This window comes from Camelus ferus, chromosome 4, assembly GCF_009834535.1.
Source record: "Camelus ferus isolate YT-003-E chromosome 4, BCGSAC_Cfer_1.0, whole genome shotgun sequence".
Taxonomy (NCBI): Eukaryota; Metazoa; Chordata; class Mammalia; order Artiodactyla; family Camelidae; genus Camelus; species Camelus ferus.
Genome location: NC_045699.1, coordinates 68,644,454 through 68,661,753, shown reverse-complemented (window position 1 = coordinate 68,661,753; position 17,300 = coordinate 68,644,454). Strand labels below are relative to the sequence as shown.

The 17,300-nt window shown below is 51.5% G+C and overlaps 1 protein-coding gene across 2 annotated transcripts; it reads right to left on the bottom strand.

Moving 5' to 3' along the window:
• Window positions 1-209: 209 nt before the first annotated feature.
• On the bottom strand, window positions 210-16,533 carry URM1 (ubiquitin related modifier 1). 2 transcript variants are annotated; one of them, XM_006181889.3, is made up of 5 exons: window positions 16,439-16,526; window positions 12,302-12,372; window positions 4,065-4,146; window positions 2,029-2,077; window positions 210-1,668 (listed from the first exon to the last, which is right to left on the bottom strand). In XM_006181889.3, exons 1-5 carry the CDS (start codon window positions 16,504-16,506, stop codon window positions 1,600-1,602), a joined length of 339 nt encoding a protein of 112 aa, XP_006181951.2. In that variant the 5' UTR covers window positions 16,507-16,526; the 3' UTR covers window positions 210-1,599. The 2 variants fall into 2 exon arrangements, with proteins under 2 accessions (XP_006181951.2, XP_032334438.1); XM_032478547.1 differs by lacking the exons at window positions 210-1,668; window positions 2,029-2,077 and adding an exon at window positions 2,085-2,237 and having other exon boundaries at window positions 16,439-16,533.
• Window positions 16,534-17,300: the final 767 nt, after the last annotated feature.

The window sequence follows — 17,300 nt, the reverse complement described above, 5'->3', positions numbered from 1 at the left end:
CCAGCCAGGGGGTTACCTGTCTTTGAGAACGATGTGCACACCTCTCCCAACCCCCCCAACACTAGGACAACCATTTGGCACTTTTATCTCCACAGAGTGAGATAAATTCCACCTTGAATTATTGACATTTAATGAAAAGCCACGTTTTGGGCAGGATGATGTTAATGCCCTAATTTTTTTTTTTTTTTGAGGTCTCCCTCAAAAAAAGCTTTTTCTCCGGTAACGGGAAGTGGGGCTCAGCAGCCCTATCCATGCCATCTCCATTCTGGGTTCTGGGGCTGATGGCTGCAGCTGAGGGGACAAAGCCTGGCCTCGGACAGATGAGTATGGAAGTGTCCTGGGACCCAGCCTGGGCAGCAGACACTGGCTCTGCCACCCCCTTCTCCAGATGGCCCTATCACCCCTTTGCAGATAGTCTGGGTTTCAACCCCTGCTCCCTTCTTGGGTGAAGGGCAGTTCTGAAAGCCCTAGGCTGAGGACAGAGAGGTTGGACCAAAGACCATGGTTGGTTGAGGGGGATGTGGGGTGCCACTGGTTTCTAAGGATGAAGTTCCAGGCAAGGCTAGTAAACAACCTAGTCTTTTATTTGCCTAAGGCCAGCTGTTGCAGGCACTGAGGCCCCAAGACTTCCAGAAAGGATGGAAGGGGGAGGGGCAAACCATCCTGCCTACCAGGTGCTGCCTGCCCCCATCCTGCTTCCTGCAGGAGGTGGGAGGAGATAAAGTCTACATTTGTGTCATCAAGTATCTCCCCAGTTTTCAGACACTATAAAAATTCAGTTGTTGTTGAGGAAGAAACTGAGGCACACTGACCCCCCACCCCAGGCCTCTACTTGCCAGTCCGAGGCTTAGCCTACACCCTCCTTCTCTCTACCCCCAGTGGAATGAGCTGCGTGCAGGCAGCCTTTTGCTGGGGGGAGGGTCTCAGGAGCCCATCTGGTGGTCTGTGTTGGGGAAGGCCAGCCAGGGTCAAGGGCTGTGGATGGGGGAGCAGGAGGAGGGGTGTGGTTGGAAGAGCAGCTGCTGGGTGGGGAGGGGGGTCAGCACTGAATAGGGGACCCCAGCTGGGGTTCCATAATGATATCAGTGGGGGACAGGCAGAGCCCTCTGCTGTCCAGATGGGGAAACTGAGGCGGAGACTCCTCCAGTCTTTGAGAAGGGAGGGGCCTGCCTATCAGCTATTCAGGTCCATTCATCTTCCCCAGGAAGGCACTGTGGCCCAGGAGCTGGACTGCCTTGTCAGCGGTCACTCAGTGTTTAGACTGAGACACAGGGAGTGGAAGGCAGCTGGGTCACCTGGCCACAGAGACCCCTCTCCACTCTTGACAAACTAAGGGGCACCCTCCCCCATCTCAGCTACTGGGAGAGGGTGTGCCAGGCTCAGGCGCCTGCCTGCCTTCCTGCCTTCCCCTGCTCACGTGCCTGAGAAAGGCTCATTTTTAGCACCTGGCCTCTTTTCCCTGCCTGGAGGGAGCTCAGCGGACAGAGTAGGGAAGAAAGCAGCCAAGGGGGACAGGGAGATCTGGAAGCAGGGCCCAAGGGGGTGTCTGATTGTTCTGTTCTCCCCACCCCAAGGGGGCCCAGGCACAGAGAGGGGCCCTTAGCCGCCGTGCAGCGTGGATATGAAGAGGATGCTGTCCTGGTCCTGAAGCTGATAGTCCAGCTCACCCTGGTCCAGGAGAGAAATGAGAAGACCGTCAAGGGCACTTTTCCAGTTTCTCCCCAGGTGTTGGGAGGGGAAGGGGAGGCCTGGCTGCTCCGGGCGAGAAAGATAGAATTTACCAGAGAAAAAAAGAAGGGGTACCCCAAACATTAACTTGCAAATCTCCAGGATGGAGGAGAGCTCACCACTTCCCCAAGCTACCCATTCCTTCCTCACATGGGGGTAGGGTGTGGCCTCAGTCTGGAGGCCAGACTGGGATAGAGGATTAACCAACCGCCCTATTTGGGCATGATGAGAGGCCTAAGGCTTTCTTACTAAAGCAGTGAGGGGAGGGGTTGAGGGAAGGCTGTCCCCTGAGGTACTGACCAGCAGTTCCCAGTCGGCATCATTAATCAGCACCAGAATTCCTGGCCGCCTGTGGGAAAGATGGTGGTGAGTAGCAGGGCATGAAGGGCGGGAGCAGACAGCAGCAAGGGTAGAGGCTTAGACACTGGGGCTGCAGGAGTGTGCTGGGAGCTTTTCATGTGGAGGTCCCCGTTAAAGATCTCTCAGGAAGTGGAGCTGACAGTCCAAATCTAAAGAAAACCAGGTGGATAGTCTATGGGCCAGATAGAAAATGGATGCAAACTCGACTACCACTTACCAGACCTTGGGCAGGTCATTTTGTTTCCCTGAGCATCAGTTCCCTCATCTGAAAACAGAGTAAATGACAGTGCCTCCCTAAAGAGCTCTGTGGGGGGATGAAGCGGGATGAAGTGTGTGAGGTGCTTGCTTGCCAGCGTCTAGCACGGGAACCAAGTAGTGGCCTATTTTTCCAGGGGTCTAACCTCACTGTTATGGTCTCCTGTGTGTCCCTCCTGAAAATGAGGCTATCTTGGCTTCTCTGAATCAAGGAAGGCTGCCAGTGGCCCTGAGCCCCTGAATGCCTGAGATCAGCACTGCTGTCCTTGGGGGTGACCTCCACAACTGTTGAATCACGACCTGAGCAAAGGGTTCTATGGCAGCCCTATCCCCCAGGGCTTGCAGGTGATCTCTGCTTCCAGGCAGAGGGCCCTGCCCTCTTCTTTTACAGATTAGGCTGCCTTGTTGTAGAAGTAAATTGACTTCTTGGCTCATGGAACCTGGATCCTTTCCTAGGAGGCTAAGCTGGGCCTGGGACAGATATAGAAGCTTTAGGCTGGGGTAGGGATGTCCCCAGTGAACACAAATGTGTGTGCGTGTGCACATGTGAGTGTGCACATGCACACTGACTCCCTGTAATCCTAGACCCGCGCTGTCCAACACAGTATCTATTAGCCACATTTAAATTTAAATTACAATTGGAGGATTAAGAGGTACAAACTATCACGTATAAAATAAACTACAATGATGTATTGCACAATATGTGGAATATAGCCAGTATTTTATAGTAACTATAAATGGAGTATAACCTTTAAAAATTTGTGAATCACTATATTGTATAACTGAAATATATAATATTGTACATCAACCATACTTCAATTTAAAAATATATTGTAATAAAGGCATAAATAAAAAATAGCTATAAATAATAAACAAATTTAAATTACAATTAAAACTGAACACTTAGTTCCTCAGTCCACTAGCCACATCTCAAGGGTTCAATATCTTCATGTGTCTAGCAGCTACCATATTGGACAACACAGATATAGAACATTTCTGTCATCACAGAAAGTTCTATGGGAGAGCACTGTCCTAAACTGTCAAGGGATGAAAAAGTCCTTGGGTAGTATCTTTTTCTCAGTACTTTCTGTACGAAGAGAGCAGCTGAGGCCCAGAGAAGTGAAGTAACTTGCCCAAGGTTCTGCAGCAAGTTTGTGACAACCAGAAAGCAGAATCTAATTTTAGAACTCAGAACTCTGACGGGTCCTTCAGACTTTGTCAAGAAATCTTAAATGTCTTTTTCACCAATAGTAAGCCTTAGTGATTTGAGCAAGCAAATTCAGCTTACTCCAATTGTTATTTATAAGCAGTAAATTTATATTGTAATACTTAACTCCTAAGTAAGCTTTAAAGTGAAGCTATGAGATCTCTTGCTTTTGTCTGTTTATAAGTCTTTGTACACATTATAGATTTGAGATATTTCTACTGCTAAAAAAAAAAAAAAAAAAAATCAAAGTCAGAAAGCAGAATCTAAGTTTTTTGATAAATCTACCGATCTCCCGATCTGGGCTTTAAATCCTAACGGTCCAATGTGGTAACAAGACAACTGAACATAAACTTGAGACAGAGCTGGACAGAGGTAGCCCTTTCCTTGGAGGGGTATGGGGAGGACAGAGCGGGAGGACAGGACCCAGAGAAGGCTATAGTTGAACCCAAGGACAGGGTCTCAAAGCTCTTTCCCTATGCCTGCCCTCCTCAGGGAAGGGAAGAAAGGAACTCACACGCTGTCTCCCTGGATGAACAACTCTGGCCGCTCTTTTAGCAAATTCTTCTTGATCCAGACAAGGAGGTTCCGGATGTCCCCTGGAGAGGAAGGCACAGAACAAATTAATGTTAAATCCAAATGATTCCTGGCCCCCAGGGCCTTGCCTAAGCTAGGAGGAAGTGAATATGGGGCTTAGCCCAGGCTGTCACGGCCCCTGAACTTGTGGATTCCCACGGTGAGGAAATGGGTTTGGAAAGGCCAGTGACCTGCCAGAGAGGTCTTCAGAGAAAGTGGCACCTGGCACTGCTAAAGGCTTGAAGAAGAGGCAATGGGGACTCAAGGCAGACAGCAGGAGGAATGGTCACATCTGAAAGGGTGGAGAGACAGACCCCCACCCACTAGTCCTAGAAGATGGTCTAAAATGGCCACAGAGAGGCCTCTGAGAGGGCCCTGAAGATCCCCCTACACCTTTATCTCTCCAGCCAGTACCAGATGGGGAGAATTCGGCTTTGCTCTTGGAAGGGTCTGCATATATTTCCCTTTGTGAGGGAAGAAAAACAATTGCTGAGCTGATAGTATCAGTTAATTTCCTCTGGCAGAGGGAGAGAAGGATCCTTCACCAGCCAGAGACGCTGACAAATCACTGCCCCACTACACCCCCTTCGTAGAGCCCTCCAGGCCAGGGCCGGCCACCCTGAAGAGGCAAGAGGTTCAGGGTCAGGAGGGCCTCTTCTGCTCAGCTGGACACTGAGATTTGCCTCTCTGGTTCTGGGACAGCCACCAAGCACTTTGTACATCATCTGGAGGCTCAGAGCCACCTGTCCCCAGGGCCACCTCTCCTTTTCTGGAAGCAAGGTCCCAGGCCACAGCACACTAAACCTGGCTCTATAAACTCCTCAAAGGCTATGGCTCTCAACTATCCACTCCTCAGACAGAGCATCTCCTGAGGCTGCAGGAGACCCTTTCCTCCCTGAGATGACTTGAGGACTGAAGGCCCTGGGGAGACAGCTAGCCTCTGGGAAGCCAGCAGGAGGCTGGAGGTTAGCTGTCCTCATCCAGAGTCAGTGTCTCAGAGGAGTCTGCTGTCCTGGGCCTGTGCCCGAGACAAAGCTCAGAGGCTAAGGTGGAGAAGGGCCCAAGCAGTGCCTCGGTGCCCCTGCCTAGAGGTAGAGTCCTGGCATGCAGGCGAGGGAAAGGCTGCCAGACAAGGCGAGGCGAGGCTCTCTCCAGTCTAGGCCCAGCATGTGTCACACACAGGACCAGGCTTGGAGAGGGTTTTAAGGCATTCTCATTGGTCTGCCTGCCACCCTCCTGGGAAGCAGACAAGCTGCACCCTGGATGGACTGGTTCACTCTGCTCTGTGCCAACTTCCCTGGGTCGTACGCCAGCAGAGCACAAGGCCATGGCAAAGTGTCCACAGGGTGAGACTGTGCCTTTCAATTTTAATTTCTACTTTTAAACAAAGCAGATCAGAGTCCCCAAGGTTCCTAGGGCGGGCAGGGGATGGGGAGTGTTGCCTCCAACTAGCTGCAGTCCATTTTGACTCCTGGCTGGGTTCCTCCCAGAGGCCTGGGTTTCGAGGTTTCCCCATGGCCTCCATCTTGGCACTGTCTGGTGGGCCGCCAGCCCATATATCTTGCGGCCGCTCGATAGAGCCGCCGGGGTCTGACATCCATCAGCCAGCCCTGGCGGGCGGGGTTGTGCCTGTGTGCGGAGGCGCTGAGAGGGACTGGGCAGTGCCTAGCCTGAGGGCCACCAGCTGCACCTCCACAGCCCTGGCCAGGCTGTTCAGAACCAGGACCCAGTCGGGTAATAGCCCTGGTTCCCTCCAAAAGGGGGCTTCTGCTTTACTCTCGTAGGTTGGGCGGTTGGGGAGGACTAATGGTCATGTCGGGGTCATCCAAGTGATGGCACCATCATGGAGTCCCAGAGGGGTGGGCTGGGGCGGGGGGAGTCGGCTGCGGGTGCTGGCTCATTTATCATGATGCTCCTCTTTGCTGAGGTCATTCCCTCCCTCCTCTGCACCCCCCCAGGCCTGCCCACATTCTTGGTAGCCTGTTACCATGGTGAGGCCACCGCATCACCACCAGTATTGTTCCCCCATGCCTGGATTTGGGGGTGGGGAGAGGTGGAACTCCCTGCTCCCTTCACAGGCTGCAAGGGCCACTAGGCCTAGCCTGAAACACACCCCCAGGGACATCTTGCTAGGCTTGCTGAGGCCCAGACAATATGCAAATAGCCTCTAAGCCAGATGGTCGGCTTCCAAAGGCGCCCAGGGGAGGAGGAAGGGTTAAGCAGAGTCAGGGGCTGGTGGCTTGGGGATGGCTCTGGGGAATCTCAATTTCACCTTCCCCATGGCCTCCTGCCTTCCCACTGCTACCAAGGGTGGTTTCCCACATGGGATTCCATGCGATCACTCAAAAGACAAATATTTACTGGGCAACTACTATGTGCCAGGTGCTAGGGAGATGGCGGTGAGCAAGGCGGACAGAGAGCCTACCTTCATGGAGCTAACAGGACAGCAAGGGAGGCGGGCATTACTTAGTTGTGACAAATGCTATTTCCTTTGTGTGGAATCAGGAAAAGCTTTTCTGAGGATGTTAATGTTGAAGCTGAGGCCTGAAGTAGGAGTAGGGTGGGATGGCAGGGCATTCAAGGCAGAAGGAAGAACATATGGGAAGACCTAAGGCAGGTTGGAATTGGCAAGTTCAAGGTTAATAGAACAGAGAAGGCCAGAAGATCAGCATAAGGTGAGGGCAGAGAGGTAGCTGGGGCTGGACTCTGCGGGGCCTGAGTAGGCCTTGAGAAGGGGCTGCTTGGGAAGAGGCCTCTCCTGTCTTGGGAACCCCAGGGGTACTACCCAGGTGTGTGCCCCAGCATACAGCATGGAACCTCATACACAAAACGCCCTTGAGATGTTTACTGAACATGTGGACAACTGTGGATGGAGGGAGGAGGAGGACAGGTTAAGAACAGGGACTCAGTCTTGGTTCTGAGTTTGACTCCATCACTTCCTAGTTATATGACCTTGGGTAAGGAATTCTCTGCGCTTCCTTCTTTGTAAAATGGGAATGGGAAGAACGCCTCACAGTGTGGTTGTGAGGCTCAAATAAGATGATCCATATAAAGCTCTTGGCACCATGCCCAGCACAGCAACGCTGTAATTCTTCTGAGCCAGACGAAGAGCCTCGATCCTTCAGTCCCTCTTGCTGCCCTGAGCTGCCACTCGCTCTGCCCAGGGACCTAAGGACATGCTCAGGCAGCTCTGAAGGGCTGATAGTGCTGGGATTGGCTGGGGTTTTCTGTGGGATCCACTACCTTTCTATCAGAGCCAGAGAGGGAATGGGGGCACTGGGAGAGTGGTGAGGGGCCCCAACACTAGCCTTCCCACTGAGTTAGATGTTCAAGTCCCTAAGCTGTTCCCTGGCCAACCCAGGTGGAAGGGATCATACTCTGAGGCTGTGGGTGGTGGGAGCCAGACTGCCCCTGGGCAGACAGGACCAGAGGAGGGTGATAAGCACCCAAATATATTTTCTGGTACTGGAAGCCTTGGGACCTGGCCTGTCCACCGGGAGTGGGAGCTGCTGTTCCCAAGGAGGAGTGGGAGCTGCTGTTCCCATGGAGGAGTGGTTAAGAGCTGGGATTCTGGAGCGGGGAGGTGCCAGGCTGTGTGCTAGATGGCCTCAGGTAGGAAGTAACTTCACCTGTCTCAGGGTAATCCTCTGACAAATGGGGATAATAACCCAAACTCCTAATGCCAGCAGCAGGCCCAGTACAGTGTCAAACACACAAGACGAATGTACACTTGCCCACAGTGACTTAGGATTCCTTATCCTGTGGGCAACCAGAACCTTCTCCTAAAGGCTGCTGGGAATCAGGCACCACCCATGCCCCTCCTTAGAAAGGCTTCCACCAAAATCCCTCGCCCCAGTGGATGTGTCCTTGTCTGGGGACAATGACCACCCACTGTGGCAGGGCCCCTAAAGGAATCAATGCTAGCTCTCTGACCCGAAAGAGACCAATCTCCAGGTCTCATCTGAGACTGCATCCCGGCTGCAGCAGACCCTCATCCCCTTCTTGACCGCCTCCAGGGAGAGCTTTCCTCCCAGCCAGAAATCTGTCTTCATGGCCCTCCCACCACCAAGCCTGGTTGGTTCTGGGGACCAGGCCAACAAATGTGGCCTCTCTTCCGCACACGACAGCTTTGGGAGAGCCGGCTCCCCTAAGTCTTCTCTTCCATAGGTTAAGCCGCCCCTGTCCCCACCAAGTCCACCAGGCTTCAAGACGAGGCTCTTCTGGGAGCCCACCCCCAGTTGAAAGGGGAGAAGAAAGAGCTGGGATGGGGGGAGTAAAAGAGAAGAGAGGGTAGAGGGAACATCAGAGGGTCCATTTACAAGTGAATGGGGGTAAGAATGGAGCAGTTTGTGGGCTAAACTGGCCTCAGAAGGAGGTTTACAGATGTGCGAGGGGACGCTCCTCATTGTTTAATTAAGCAGAAAGTGGACCTTTTCAAAAGCAATTTTGCACAGGGACTGGGAGGGGTGAGGGGGAGAGGGTGGTGGGGAGGGGATCAGCAAACAGGCCCCAGAGCGGAGAAAGGAACAGCTGGCCCCAGAGAGGCTGTGAAATGCATGCTAAGCAGTTTAAAGCGCCTGGGAGCTCCCGGGCAGCTCCTGCCTCCCGCACCAGGCACCCTTTAACACAATGCAGGGCAGAGGAAGAGGGGCAGGGAAAGGTGAGGCAGACACGTCTCTTCCTGGGAGCTGAGGCAGGTGATGCTGACGCTGGGACTGTCGAGGTTCGGGGTTTTCTCCAGGCCACTGACCAACCAGGACTGGGAGCTTGAATTGAAGGGATCCTTGATGCACAAAAGCCAGCTCCCAGTGGCCACAATGCCCAAAGCTGGTGGGTGCTTACAAATCCTGGCCAATAAAGGAGATGGCCTATTTCCTGCAGATGGCTGTGAAGGCTCCCTCTAGACACACAACTTCTCATTAGAGCAGTGCACCCTGCTTCCCAGAACTGTATACTTAGATCTGGAAACAACTTTTCCAAACTGCAGATGTCAAATAGATAATCAACTCAATAAAGACTAAATCTAGCCCAACCTCCTGTTTTACAGGTGGGAAAAAAGAGGCCTGCAGGAAATCACTAATTTGCAATCACACATTGCCAGGGCTCCTCTCTTGCAATCCCAGCCCTTTTGGCCTTGCTCATCCTCTTCTCCCAAGTTGGCCGAGTTGGAAGCTCTCCCCTGGCCCTGGACCCAGGGCCCTGGAGTCCCCTGGTTTGTGAGACTTGTCACAATCCATGATCTTATGGCTGCTATTTTTCTCTGCTGGAGTCTCCAAGACCTGCTTGGCCAAGTGGCAGCCCCTGGGCCGGGAAAGCTGCCAGACGGCAGATCTGGGCACAGGCTTGGGGGAAGACTATGGCTCTCCCAGTGGCACCAGGCCCCTGCCCTCCTGTTGGGCTCCGTGTGCCAGGGTAAGGCCTGGCAGCTGCCAACCAGCTCTGCGGCTGTGATGTGACCTATGCCTCTGGGTACAGCAGAGCAAAAACAGGAGCCAGAGGTAGAGATCCACAGCCAAGGGCCCCAAAACTGAGCACAAGGGCCATTTCAGCTGCCTGCCCTGCTTTCTTTCCTTTTATCCCAGAGAGGTGAGGATAGGCCCCCACGCAGCCAAGCAGTAGATGGGAGGATGAGGGATCAAAAACTTGGGTCTTAGCCTTCCTACCTGAGTTAACTTTGGACAGGTCACTCTTTTTCTCTCTCTCTCTGAGGTTTTGTTTCCCTGTCAATAGGGAATCTACTGGGGTTATCATGAAAATTGAAATAAGTAGCGGTTGGAGGCACTGAAAGAAAGTACAAAAATCAGAAAATACATTGCACGTTTGAGGTGTGTGACTCAGGGAACCTCCTGGGATAAATGGTGATGGGTCAGTGGTACCATAAGGACAGTGGAGACCCTGACATCTGGTTCTGAATCCCAGCTCTGCCATTTCAATAACTGTATGATCTGGGGCAAGACCTCTGACATCTCTGAGTCTGGGTTTCCACTTCTTTTTTTAAAAACACTTTAATTGTGGTATGATTCCTGCACAGTAAACTACACATATTTCAGGTGTACAATCTGATGAATTTTGGTAGATGTACACACCAATGAAACCACTACCATAATCAAGATAGCTAACACTTCCATCACTCCCCAAGAGATGCAAATTTCGAATTCCCAATTTATCCCTTCCCACCCTTCTTTACCTCCTGGTAACCATGTTTGTTCTCTATGTCTGTGAGTCTGTTTTGTAGATAAGTTCATTTGTGTCCCCCTTTTTTTGATTCCACATATAAGTAATATCATCCACTTTTTAAAATAGGAATAATAATGGTAGCTACCATCTAAGAATTTGTGACAATTATTTGCACCACCAACTGGGGCTTTGCCTACCATGCCAAACTCAGCCTGTGACCCTTATGACGCTGGCCTTCCTTCCTTCAGTTCCTTGACCACCCCAAGGCCTTTTGCCCCTGGGGGGCCTCTAGCCTCTACTTGGAATAGGCCCCATGCACCTCGGCCCTCTCTCCAGTTTATTTGGCTGGCTTCTTTTCATTCCTCAGGCCTTGGCCTCAAAGTCACCTCTTTAAAGAGGCTTTCTCTTAACACCTGTTATCTCATTCAAAGCACCCTTTTGTCCTCCTCCCACCTGTGATGACCACGTGTACGGTTACACATTTACGTGTTTACCTGTTCACTGTTTGGCTCCACTTCCGTCATGCTGTAAGCTCCATTAGGGCAAGAACCGTATCTGTTTTGCTCACCACAAGTACTCAGCAACTAGTACAGTGCCAGGCACAAAGGAGGCACTCATAAATACGTGTGCCAACTACAGGAAGGAATAAAGTACTTATTTCCACACCTGGCACTCAGTGAGCATTCAGCCACTGAATAAATAAAAAGGACTGGAATTATTAAACTCTGGGACTTTCATGTCAAGCAAAAGCAGGGGGAAATAAATCACAACTTGTGGTATTTTAATAACTTCCAGTTGAATCTGTCAGAGGCTTCTGAGACCCCCTTGTTCCCTCCCAAGGCTGCATGGCCATCTGTCAAACCAAGAAACCACCATCATCATCCCAGGTCTTTCCGTACCAGAGACACAATCCCACGGTTCCGACGTGGGACCCTAGGCTCCTGCCGACAGCCAGCTCCAGAAGGCAGTGCCCTGTTCCTTGGTGAGTGTCCCTGGCCTTTGAATGTGGCACACCGACCCACCCTATGCCATTGCTCTCCAACCCAAGGGAGGCTCAGAGACAGCCTTGGTAGCCATTGAATTTGGGCAACAGCTGTCTGATTCCTGGCAGATGCATGTCCAGTTCCAGAAGGATCAAACCTCACTTGACCATTTTCTGCGGCCCTCTCCAGGAACCTCATTCCCCTGCCTCCTCATACAACTGACTTCCTCTTCTTCCCAGAAACGTCTCAGCCCCAGGTGAGATGGGCTCCCATTCCTGAACACTCTGCTCTCGCTAGGATCCACTACTAGGGCTGCAAAGCACCTCCACAGTTGCAACATCCAGCCCCTGCCTCTAGGCTACACTGATATTTACCCCACTGGATCTCCACCCCCAGACCCCCCGTCTGAAGGCAGGGTCTGTCTCTTCAGTGCCTGGGACATGGGCTGCCACACAGGAGGTGCTCAGTATGTATTTGTTAAAGAAAGAGGAACAGGTATTTGAATGAAAAAATGGAAAAACCCCTTGGTCACCCTGAGTCAATCTCTCTCCTCCAACCTTCTTTTTGGCTGGACACTTTCCTCCTCATCCAAATCGTCTCATCATAATGGAAGCCCATCTACACTGTTCCATTTTTGATGAAGGCTACCAATAATAGAGATGCTTCGTGTCTCTAATAGGTATAGCTGGCATACACCTTCTGGCAACCCTGAGAGATAGGGACTACCACCTCCACTTCACAGATAAAAACACGAAAGCTCAGAAGGGTGAGGTCACTGGCCTAAGGTGCTCAGGGGACTCAAAGTCAAGCCCGAGTTCAGAACCTGGGTTCATAAGGACTAAGCAATGCCATCTCCTTCCTATGAAGCTGGCTGGTCCCAGAGAGGATGGGGGAGAGTACTTGGAGCTCTTCTTTCCTCCTTCCCCTGCCACTGGCCAGGGAAATCCTACCCAATCCCACTTGAACAGGGCTGGGTGACCCTGTGGAGCAGCTCCTGCCCAATGGCGCCCATACTCACAGGGTTCCTCCTGCCCAGGCAAGGTGACCTGATGTTTCTTCACACCGTCAAACAGGAGCTCCGCACCGCCTCTGCAAAGGAGGGCCAGAGAAAGAGCTGGGTGAGCTCCTGCAAACGCCTCGCTGAGATTGAAAACTGAGGAGGGGGCTGGCACCAACGCCCAAGAGATGCAGAGACCAAGGTTCAGAACACCTTGGGTACCAGTGATCATTCTCAAATGTGGCTTCCTGCATGGTAACATAGGACAGAAACAATTTTTACTAATATTTAAGTATCCCAATTTGCAGACCCTTATTTTTCCTACTCTGTTTTCTCAAGAGGTAGCTTAGCATACAGGGGCAGGGGCAGAGCACAGGCTCTGGAGTTCCACCTCGCCTGATGGTGAGACTCTGAGCACATGCCTGTATCTTCTCAAGCCTCAGTCTTTCCATCTGCAAAAATGTTGAGAAGCTACCACATGGCACACTGGACACCCTGTGTATCTAGAGGTTTCCTCTGGCCGAGTGAGGCTTTGAAATGCCCCTGCCTGTGCCCCCTGCTGCTGGCCTGGTGGGCACACCACAGTGCTGGAAGGTAAGAGACCCCACTGGGCTTAGCAATAACCTTGCCATTTACAAGAATGTGCATCATCTTGTTTCATCTTCAAGGAATGCCAGAGAAGGGGGTAGAGAGGCAGACATCATCAATTCTATCAAATGGGGAAGCAGACTGAGGCCAGGAAAGATTAAGTAAGTTGTCCAAGGCCAGACAGGCAGTGGCTGAACTAGGAGTTGAATTCATACTGGTTTCTCACAGAAAAAAAAAAAAAAAAAGACTCCCCAAGGGTCAGAAAGCCCCTTGAGGGCAAAGTCTGGTTCATTTGTGCGCTAGCACCTGGCCGACGGACGGCTGGGACAACAGAGATGCTGGGAGCCAAGTCCAGAAGTCAGGGCTCATGCTGCAGACACTCGGTCTCTTTCAGTGCCCCACACTGCTTCTCCCTCTGGGTCCCCTGACCCCCACCTCAGACTTCACGTGGATCTTAACTGAGAAGGCCTTAACAGACTTTTGACGGATGTGACGCCTCCCACCCCATCACCCTTTCCCAACTTCAGAGAACAGAGATGTCCTGAGACAGTCCACTGGGAGGCAAAGGCAAGGCAAGCATTGTCACGGGGGGAAACATGGGGCGACTGTCATCCAAACAAGGTCACGCTTTGTTGATGCAGAAATGTGGAGGGGGAGAGGAGGCCCATCTGTGGCCGCACGCAGGGCCATTTCAGCTGCAGGCCCGCACAGAGCCTCCATTTATCCCCTTCCAAGAGCCTCGTTCTCTCCTAGGTGGGGGCTGGCATATGCAGCAGCTGGGGTGGGGGAGGGCAACAGGCAAGGGGTGACAGGAGTTGGGGGGTCAGAGGAGTGGGAACTGGAAGCATTGGGATCTAGGCAAACAACCCAGATTGGCCAAACCTGGTGGTGCCAGGCTCAGAGGCCGAGGCTGTTTTTCCCTTCACATGAGGATAAAGAACCAGTCTGGCTCGGAGATTGACCAGCCACTGCTGGGCTCACTAGCCCTGGAGGGAGGGGTTGGCATTTCTGCTGTCAGCACATCTGGAGGGGAGGAAGGTGCATGCCCAGCTTCTGGAGTGATTCAGGGAGGCAGGCAAGGGGCCTGATTTGGTCCCAGAAGAAAACCAAAGCCAGACTCTCTAATGTCCTACAGGATTTGCTATTCAGACTCCACTAAGGGATTACATCTTAAGATACTTCATCTTCCCTCCAATCCCCAGTTCTTGGTGGGAGGTGTTTGTTGGTACCAGTGACTGGTACAGACAGTCCCACAAGGGCCTCCACTTTTTCTAATTATCTTCATCTTTTTATCTTAAATATTTTAATTTTTATTTATTTCCCCTTTACCTGCTGGAATGCAAGTCTGCCTAAAATAGGACCTGGTACATAGTAGGCACTCAAGAAATATTTGCTGAATGAATGGAAATGCCCATTTCCCCCATTTCTTCTCTGACCTCAATGGCATTCCCTTACTTTGCCAAACCTCTCAGACTCAAGAAAGAGGAAAAGGGAAAAGGAAGAGGGAATCTCACATCTGGACTACAGGGACATAAAACACATATGTACTACCCACTCTGAATCCTGTGTGACCTGAGAAAATGCTCTGCTAAGGACAGTTCAGGAGGCAAGACAAGGATGGGGGAACTGGTCACTGACAAGACAGAGAAAGCAGGGAGAGGTCTTCTAGAGAGTCTATGAGAGCTGGTGGGGCTGAAAGGACCACATGTACTCAGGGGAAAGAGGCAAAGTCCTAAACTAGACTCTTCAAGGATGATGGTGGCACTTGGGGACAAAAGGGAGAGAATGATGCGCAGGGCATCTTTGTAAATGTAAATCTGCTTAGGTTCAGAATAAAAGGTGAAGAAAGTGTGCTAAGAGATGTAGGAAATGGAAGAAAGGCCAGGGGCAAAAACATGCATTGAGACAGAGACAAAGAGAAAAGGAATCTGAGCTTGGCATACATATTGGGCATTCTTGCTTCCCGAGAAGCTGCAATTCTCATGGGACATGGCGGTGGTGGGTGGAGGGAACACTGGCTTGCCTTGTCAGGGCTCACTTTTGCTCTTGGTGGTTAGGGAGGCTGAGATGGTCAAGCCAGAAAAGCTAGTCAGTAAGCTCCGGAGGGCAAGGACTACATCTTCCTATGACCTCCCCACTGCTGCCAGCACAGTACCTGGCAGACAGAAGACATTTCTGATGAACAAAAACCATGTCTGACTCAGTGAGAATGAAAGGTAAGCAGGCTATAGGTAAACTTTAACACTGGCAATCTGCAGCTTCTCCCTTTTCAGTTCTGCTGAGGCCTGTCAAAGTAGCAGATATCCTTCTAGAATCCCCAGGGTATGGGGGAGCATAGCTGGGCCAAGAGTCAGTGAAGTAAAATAGTCAGAAGGCTAGACTAGCATAGTTCTAATTGGACCCACAGGGCCAGACAATATCATCAATTAAAATGCAGTTAACAGTCATGAGAATACCCCCTTGTAAGAGACAGAAATGCTGAATACTGGAAGGCATGGACAAAGTTCTATTTATCTTTGTATCCTCTGTGCCTGGCTCACTGCCTGGCACATGGTAGGCACTCAATAAATGACTGGTGAATGGACTACGCAGTGAAGGGAAAACATGAAAGAAACTGGGGGCATCCAATGGAAGGAAAGGCATTTATAGGCAGATATTTCAGATTCCCATCCCAGACTTTTCCTTTCACATAAGCCGTGGTTTATCTTCACATACACACGATTCTAGTCCCAGCTTTTCCCATGTGACTCTAGAAATTATACCATCCATCTCTTAGGGTCTCAGTTTCTTTGCCTTCTCTTTAAGCTCTGCAGTTTCTCTCAGCTCGGAAATCATGTAACAAACCTTCTGTTTGTAGAAGGTAGAAAATAGCGGCTTGAATCGACTTCCTCCCTGGTCTGTGTTTCTTCAGTTATTGGTGCCCCAATCCTGCACTTTTCATCCAGTGCATACTGTACTGTCAGAGTTAGTCTCCTCAATTGTGCTATCTTAGCCTCGTATCTCCACCAGACCCAAGAGCTGCCGAAAGCACTCAGCAAGTATGCTGAATGCACTGAAAGGGGTTCAGTTCTGTTTTAACACCACCAAATCTTGAAAAAGAGAGGAAAGGAGTCCCGTCTTAGCTACACATCCCACGAGAAACAGGACTCCAAGAGCCATGTAAACGGAAATTGCTGCCCGAAGTCAGAAATCAGAGGGTGAAGGGTGGTTCTTCTAAGTCCTAGCAGCTCAGATGCCAGACACACGGGTCTGGTCCGAAATAGGATTGGCAAAGAAGGTAGGGAGGCCTCCCGCTAACCATCAAGGCTTTTGAGTCCGGCAGGGCTCAGGGCACTGAGGAGTGCCCAGAGCGCACCTCCACGCCGAGATGTGCGCCTCTATTCCCGGACATACGGCCTCGTCGCCCAGGGAGACCTAGCCTCTCAGACTCTCCGAGGCGGGTGGCGTAGCTCAGGGAAGTAGCCGGGAGCCTCGGGGATTCGGTCGTGACAGGCCCCAAGGCAGAGGGAGGGGAGTTCCGGGCTCGACGACTTCAATCCATCCCCATGGCGCCCCAGCTCTGTGACTCACCCGAACTCCACCTCCACTGACAAGGGCGCTGCCATGTTGAGGAAGCCAAGCTCACAGGAAACTCCCATCGACTTCCGGCGCCACCGCCCCATTTCCGGTCGCCGCTGACGGAAGAGGCGGTGCCCGGAAGACTCCTCAGCTATTGGAGGAAGGCTCGGAGCTGCGAGCTGAGGCTGGAGGGTTGCGGGCGCTGTTGGGGGATTTCGAGTCGGTCCTCCTGTGCCGTTTAGGGACGGGACTCAGCCAGGGTGGGCAGCGACTTGCACGAGCCACAGCTAGGCGGAGGGGAGCCCCGACATCTTTGCGCCGTGACTGTGAGCCACATTACTGTTTCTCTTGCATTAGTTATAAATTCTCTTCAGTCTGCACACCGCTTGGGCGAGCCTGTCCACGCCTCTTGACTTGTATTAGAGGTGACCCCCAAATCTTTATTTCCAGCCCAGAAACTTCTCTCCTGAGCCATCGACTCGCAATCCAACTGCCCCTTTCACTGTCGACTTGGATTTCACTTATTCAGCGGATATTTATTGCACGTTCTCCGTGTGCCAGGCATTTAGGTTGGTGCTAATGAATGCGGTGGTGAACGGACTAGGCAACGTTCCTGCCTTTAGGGCACTCACAGTCTAGTGGGGGAAATTAATCAAATAAACATACCAGTCCTGCTAATAAATGTAAAATCTCAAACTGAAAGAAATGATATCAAGTTATAAGGACTTAAAGGAAAAAAAAAAAAAAAAGGATTGGACTGGACTTGAGCTGAACTCTAAAGCCTGAGTTGAGTTAACTAAGTGGATGTGAGGAAAGAAAAACCTCTGGGAGCATTTCAGTGAGAACAGAAGGTGCAAAGTCTCCGGGTGGGAGA

Bases quoted from the DNA above. Each gene is read 5' to 3' on its own strand.
- URM1 (XM_006181889.3), bottom strand. From the start codon at position 16,506: ATGGGAGTTTCCTGTGAGCTTGGCTTCCTCAACATGGCAGCGCCCTTG. The intron at 4,147-12,301 runs GTGAGTATGGGC...CTTCCTCTCCAG, and splicing joins GCCTGGGCAGGAGGAACCCT to GGGACATCCGGAACCTCCTT. The intron at 1,669-2,028 runs GTCAGTACCTCA...CTCCTGGACCAG, and splicing joins ATGCCGACTGGGAACTGCTG to GGTGAGCTGGACTATCAGCT.